Source organism: Dama dama, chromosome X, assembly GCF_033118175.1.
Source record: "Dama dama isolate Ldn47 chromosome X, ASM3311817v1, whole genome shotgun sequence".
NCBI lineage: Eukaryota > Metazoa > Chordata > Mammalia > Artiodactyla > Cervidae > Dama > Dama dama.
Genome location: NC_083714.1, coordinates 89,768,908 through 89,775,985, shown reverse-complemented (window position 1 = coordinate 89,775,985; position 7,078 = coordinate 89,768,908). Strand labels below are relative to the sequence as shown.

At 53.5% G+C, this 7,078-nt stretch overlaps 1 protein-coding gene across 1 annotated transcript; it reads left to right on the top strand.

Annotated features, from left to right (window-relative positions):
- The first annotated feature begins 2,351 nt into the window (after nucleotides 1–2,351).
- On the top strand, nucleotides 2,352–5,904 carry LOC133052425 (uncharacterized protein CXorf49 homolog). The gene is made up of 5 exons (XM_061137313.1): nucleotides 2,352–3,617; nucleotides 4,251–4,407; nucleotides 4,931–5,007; nucleotides 5,255–5,300; nucleotides 5,864–5,904. The coding sequence occupies exons 1-5, from the start codon at nucleotides 2,352–2,354 to the stop codon at nucleotides 5,902–5,904; spliced, it is 1,587 nt and encodes a 528-aa protein (XP_060993296.1).
- The last annotated feature ends 1,174 nt before the right edge of the window (nucleotides 5,905–7,078 follow it).

Genomic DNA, 7,078 nt, shown 5'->3' with positions numbered 1-7,078 from the left:
ACAAAGTTCCAGGACACAAGAAACAAAATTAGTTTTATCAATACACACTAACAAAGAACAATTTGAAAAGGAAATTAAGAGAACAATTCCATTGACATTAGCATCAAAAAAGAATAAAATACTGAGGAATAAACTCAAGAAAGGAGTCAAAAGACTTCTACACTACAAACTACAAATCATTGCTGAAAGAAATTAAAAAGAAATACAAATAAATGGAAACACAAATAAATGGAAAGACATCTGTCTACACAGACTGGAATATGAAATATTGTTAAGAGGTCCACGCTATCTGAGATGGTTAATTTTATGTGTCAGCTTGACTGGTCCACAGAGTGCCTAGATATTTAGTCAAACATTATTCTGGGTGTTTCTGTAGGGTGCTTTTCATGAGATTAACATCTAAATCAGTCAACTGGATAAAACAGATTTCCCCAGGTTAATGTGGGTGGGCTTTATCCAATCAGTTGGCAGTCTCAATAAAGCAAAACAGGCAAACTTTCCTCACGTAAGAGAATTCCTCCTGCGTGAAAGCATTTGGACTGGGACATCAGCTTCTTTTACCGCCTAGAGACCCAAACTGAAATATCAGCTCTATTGCTTTGGTTCTTAGGCCTTCTAACCTGGACTAGAGCTAAACCACTGGCTCTTCTGGGTCTCCAGCTAGCCAACTCACCCTCTAGAACTTGGGACTCACCAACCTCTATAATTGAATGAGTCAATTCTTTTTCACACACACACATACACACACACACACACACACACACACACTCCACTGGACCTGTTCTTCCAACACACTACCCAGACTGATCTACACACTGCAAACCCTATCAAAATCCCAATGGCATGTTATACAGAGAAAGAAAACTTCATCCTAAAATTTAAATAGAATCTAAAAAGATCTTTAATAGGCAAAGCAATTTGGAAAAAGAGAAAAGTAGAGAACTGACACTTCCTGATTTCAATATATTACAAAGCTACAGTAATCAAAACTGTGTTGTACTGCTATATTAACAAATAGACCAATGGATTAAAATAGACATCTTAGAAATACACCTTCACTTATAGAGGATGTGCCAGATAGCAGATTTGCTGGAAGAGAATAAAAGGAGCTTTTTTTTTTTTTTTAGTTTTAAGATATTTGGATCAAAGCAAGGGCTCTGGAGTCAGATTGCTTGGTTTTAATGCTACCACTGATCCGCACAGGCCAAATGACCTTGGCTCACCGACTCAACCTCTCAGTACCTGTTTCCTCCCCTGTAAGAGGCTGGTAATCACTGGTACTATAGTCCTAGGAGTGTCGCAAGGAAGCATTGAGTGCCAGGCACAGGGTCCCTGCTGTATAAGTTGCTTTTAATACATTCTGCCAAGTCACCTCCCAAATAGATTTCTTGCAGCGCCGCCACAGGGGTTTGCTCCTAACTTCTCCCACTCTCAGAATGGTTAACCGCTTGGAAGGTCTTCCTAGTGTGTGAAACCTGATTAGTTGCTTTAGTTTACATCTCCAGAATCAGCAGTCATGAGCACCTTTGCGAGTGTAACTGGACACTAAGATTCTCTCTTCTTTCAATTGCCTCAGATCAGAGAAAGAGCTGAGGGAGCAAGGTCAACCCGAGTCTGTTCCCCAAATCTGCCTGCCAAGAACGTTTGATGGAGCAGTTGAGGCAGAGATGTTACAGAACAAAACTACAATCCCTTTGTCCTCTGGCCACTTAGGGAGAAGTAGGCTGACCACTCATCACTGAGTGCGGGATTCCTCTGCCCATTCTCCCATTGGGTCATAAGACTTGTGGTGGAAGGGAGGCTGGCAAGTGCTTTCAGCACGTGCTAGGCGCCCAGCGCCTCCAGCCTGACATTTCATCCTCAGCTCCCAGGAGACCAGCGCCCTCACTACCCTCCTGCCTCCTGCTCCACCCATTATGTACACAGTCGGGGCTCAGGGCTGTGGCTCTAACCGGAAAGCGGAGGTGGGACAGGAGGAGGTGGCAAGAAAGGCTTGACAGAGGTACACTTGCAGTATCACCTTCACCTGCCATCTCGCAACTGCTGGGATGGCCCTTGGGCTTGGCAGCAAGCCAGAGGAGGCCCTCGACCCCATTGGTTACACCTCGAGGGGACAGCCAAAAAAGGCACGTGCTGGTTGGCAGGAACCGGACCAATGAGGAGGCGGCACCTCTAGCACGCTGAAAGTATCGCGTTATTTGCCGCCATGTCCTGCGTGTGGTGCTGCTCGTGTTGACGGCGAGCTCCAGACGACGCCCGCCTCACCTGACGTGACGACCACCACTGCCGCCACTGCGACTCGGTTGATAAATCTTCGTCGCCCCAGGTCCGGCGGCCACCCAGAACGCGACATGAGCTCCCCAGATGATGAGGTGTCTCTTTCGGGAGCGGGTTTCAGCGCAGAGTGCGGGGAGCAGACCAGCGGCCTTGAGGCCGGCTCCGCAGGCCTGCAGGGACCCGGCCCTGGCCCCGAGGCGGGGACACCGCGAAGCTGCGAGGGTGAAGGCGGGGATGGCTTCCCAGAACCTGAGGGCTTCGAGTCAGAGCAGGAGGTGCTGGAAGCGGGAGGGCCGGTGCTGTGGGGCTGCGAAGGTCGGCCTGGCTCCCCGGCTGACAACCAGGAGGACGCCCTGCAGCTGGTTGACGAGTCAGTGGCAGCCATCCTGCAGCAGCTGGCTGACCTGAACGTGCTGGGCACCCTCAGATACCTGTCCCAGGAGAGCTATGCGGTCGGCGAAGTGTCTGCCTTGCGGGACCTCAAGGCGCGTCCCCGCAGTCGAGGCGGTGCCACCCAGAGGTGTGGGGAAGCGGCACAGACTGAGGCCAGCCCTCTCCAGGTCGGTGGGAACCCTAAGAGAGGCACTAGGAGTAGGTTGAACGTGGCTCTTGATTGCCAGTGGCCCCCCTCTGAAAGCCCAGCCAGGCTGCTGTCCGACCCCAAGTCCACTGATGAGTTCAGTGAGATAGAGCGGATGAGGGTGAGCATTTATCCCAAAGACGGAGGCCAGGCCAAGCTCAACAGCCCCAAGGATCCCGGGAACCCACCCAGATGCTTGAATGTCCAAGGCAGGGAAAATCTCCTTAAGGTGCCAGGCACTTGCCTGTCCTTGGCTCCACGAGGATTAATTTCGGTTGAGGGCAGGCAGGGCAGGCAGAGCGACACAGAGCAGGAGGACATCTCTCCCCCTAAGAAAATGCAGAGTGTGCTCTGGGGGAAGGGGGGCAGCCTGCCCAGCTACCCGAGAGTAGCAGTAGCATCAGCTACTGCAGCTGCCGCTACAGGCAGCGGGCCGCAGCCCACTCCTAGGAGGAAGGGGGTCCAGGAGAAGAAATCCCTTGGGGGCGTCTCCAAACCTGCCGCGGGGAGAACCTTCCCTTCCTGGGGGCAGGGAATCTCGGCCACTCCCCTGGAACCGGCCACCTTCCCCCCAATCTCCGGCATCCCGCTGCTCGGGAGGTCCAAGAAGTATGCCTTGGTCCCTTGGGGAGCGGAAGACTCCAAGCACACCATCACTGGGAAGAAATCCGTGGCTAGGCGGGCCTGGGAGTCGGTGGCAGCAATGGCGGTGTCAGGAGCAGACAACGAACCAAATAGAGACCCATTCCCAAAGGGCCAAGTGAGTAGGCCAGGACCCTCCTCTCTCCCCACTCTTCCCCCTACCACCCTCCCCAGGACACAGATCTTCACCCGGTGCTCCTTCTCTCCATCCCTCAGGGGTCGTCATTGTGTGGCCATCGGTCACTGGGTCATTAGGATGCCAGAATGGGGTCCTTTCATTAGGGACAAACGTTAAGGTAGCACTTTGGGTGTGCTGGGCTCGGTTCTCCACCTTTGACCTCTTTCCAGCCTCCTCCACCAGGCTGCCGCTGGAGTGGAAGGGAGAGCTGGCAGCTGAGTTGATTTGAGGGGACCCCTTAAAAGCTTCACAGAGCTTCGGTGTTTGGACGCATCACTTTCCTGAATCCTACTTCGTAGCTGTTCCCCAAACCTTCCTTGCAGGGGCCCCAGGCTTTCTCAGTGCCACATGTTGTCCCTAGCTCAGCTCTGCCTGCTGGCCTGGGGCTGACTGACAGGGAATGTGCTAAAGAGATCAGCCTTTCAATACTCTTTCCAATTCCCTGCCTCAGCCCGGTCTTGAATCATGTGAGCTCTCACACACACAGGCATAGACATATAAATGCACTGGTACACACACGCACACACACACACACATCCTTACTCCAGATCAGTGAGAAATCTTTGTTTTTAGCTTACCACTGACAGGCCATGGCCAACTTGTCCATCAGTGCATCATGGAGAACCCGGCAGGGCCAACCTCAACATCAGAGACACACAGGATTCAGGAAACTCAGAGCCCGTGGCCATGAACAAGGGAGAAGTCAGACTCAGAGGGCCTGGCCCATCAGGTGAGTGTCCTGGGTTTTTATATGGGGGTAGGAGGCCAGGGGTGAGAGCAGAAACATCTGTCTCTGACTCACTCTCTCTCCTGGGGGCTCAGCCTTGCTCTCCGGCCACTTCTATGGGAAGCAGGGTGTCAACAGGGCTGGACCTGGCCCCATCACCTTCTGTGTGAAATTTGTTTGGCAGGGGTAATTGGTGGCAGTGCCCCAACAGCTCCTCTGGGCGTAGACCTGCAGGCTAATAGCCTTTTCTGTGAAGTGCTGTTCGCCCACATTGCTCTCCCAGGTGCTGGTTGTGTCTGCTGCTCTGGGAGGCTTGAACCCAGAGCCTCCATCGTGGTGAAATGGCTGTCCCTAAGGAATAGAGGGGCAGGCCCAGAGAGAAGGTTTGTGCTGCCTGCCGGGCAGAGCAGGGGAGGCCTGATGCTGGCAGAGGGTGGTACTGCCTCACCTCACCTTAGAGCCTGCTTGGCGGTTTCCACCTCACTGGGAACCTGTGAAGCTGGATTATGTGTCCTTTCCCTGTCAGGTGACCAGGAACCAACTGACCATCCCCCAAGACCGAAAAGGCAGCAGCAGCCACCTGGAATGCAGAGCTGTCCTCGGGTAATGCTTCTTCTGGCTCCTGTGAATGCACCCAAACCCCATGGTGGGATCTGAGTCCAAGTGCAACTGACATGTGTGGGCCCTCCCTCCCTTATCCCCACTCCAGGGAGGGAGCCCACCTCATTTTCACTGAGGAAAGTCCCCTTGCCAGTCTAGACACCTGGTTTGGGATGAGGGCCCGGGGGAGAGGAGAGGGGAGGCGGGTGTATACTAACCATTTCTCTTCCTCCTATATCTGCTGGCCTAGTGTCTGGTGCTACAGAGAGAAATAGACGAGCTTAAGGAGCAACTTGGTATGAGGAACCAGGGACAGAGAGCAGCGGGTTCTTAGTGCAGAAGCGGGGTGGGCCCTTGGGGTGGGGTGTGCTGCAGGTGCAGGGGGCCTCGTAGGGATCAGCATTCCTGTGGGGAGGAGAACCTATCAAGCCTGTCCCTGGAGCATGCGGTGCATGTTCAGCTGGGTGTGCGGACAAGTAGCAAAGTACTATGTGGACTGCATGCACACTCTGCCAGCCAGATGAGTCCTAGAGAGCTTCTTCTGATAGGACTTGTAGAGATGCCTTGTTGATCTGGTGTAGCCTCTAAGGGTCTTGTTGGTTTGTTTGGGAGACAATTTTTTAATGGTTTCGGCAAGGCCCCGAGCTTGAGAGCTGGTGGCACATTATATTTCCTATTAGGAAATGGCTCCACATTTAATTTCGGTAGTGGGGAGTGATCGGGCCCAGAGCTCTTTGCATCGGGGCTGGGGGTAGGTGGGTTTCAGGTGGCAAGGCTAGGTGGTTCCCCACGGGGACAGGGGGACAGGCTTCTATGTCTGTCTTTCTGGACCACCTGTTCATGCCTCTCCCTGTTGCAGCCTCCATGCGGTACCTGGCCAAGAAGTTCCAGATCCTTTGAAGTGAGTGTTATATACTGCATACCCCTTCCCACAAGGTTGGCTGTTGAGCAGGGCTGTGGGCTGCCCTGGCTTGAGGCTCTTCCCTGACTCTGCTGTTTTACAGGTTGAGCCCAGTATCTTCCTGCAAGAGGAGCAGCTGTTACCTCCGGGGCTGGCGAGCTGCAGCTAAGCTTCTTGCCTCTCGTTCTGCCTCCACCAGGGCATCCTCTGCCCCTTGTTTTGCCCCCTCTCTGCCCCAGTTTCACAGAAGTTTTTAACTAAAGGACTTCTCATATTCTGTGTTCTGCCCTCTCTCTGGGAGGTAGGGGTTGGGGGAGTGGGGCAAGGCCTGGTGGGGTGCCACTCCATATCAGAGCCTATTGCAGAGCAGTACCTCTGGCATCCTGTTGGGGGGGACTCTGGGTCAGCCTCTGCTACCATCCAGGCCAGCAGGGCAATGGAGTGCCCCCGGTCTGGGTTCACTGAGGGCCTTGTCTGGTCACATTGACCCATCCTCCCATTCCCCTAAAGGCCTTCTTCTAGTTCTTTAAATTCGCTCCTCTGGAATTTGCTGGTTCCCATCCATCCTTGACATTCTGCCTCCCAGTTGGAAGGAACTCATGACCCACGTACAGAGGTCCATCCCATCCTGCTTGCCGCATTGGATTCATTGTCCTACTTAGCCTGACCACTCTCATTTCCATTGGAGTACCCTTGATCCCTCCCCTGATTTGCCATTGGTGACCTTGCCTGAACGTGTAGTTCAGCAGGTGGAAACATGCACAGGTGCCATCATCTCTCCCTTCCCAGGCTCTGCCCTCTCATTGGAGTCCCTACTGCCCGTACCATTCCCACCCCTGCCCCAGTCCCACCTTGCAAGCTGGAACCAGCACACAGTCCTCCTCTCCTCTTTAGCCCTCACCCCTGAGACTCAAGCACCAACAGTTTCGCTTCTCCTCCTTTGCATTCAGTAAAGGGCTTGGCCATGAAGCCTGGACCCAGTGAGCTGGGGAGCAGGAGGGAAGGTACAGGGAACACAGGAGACAGGCTAGTCTCTGGGCTGGAGGTCAGGTGACGCATCTATTTGGTGGCAACCTGGGTCAGACTGCACCCTGGCAGCTAGAGATGGATAGTGGAGTCCTTTGTGTTTTCACCTCCAGCCTGAGCCTCTCTATACCCTTGAGTGGAAATGGG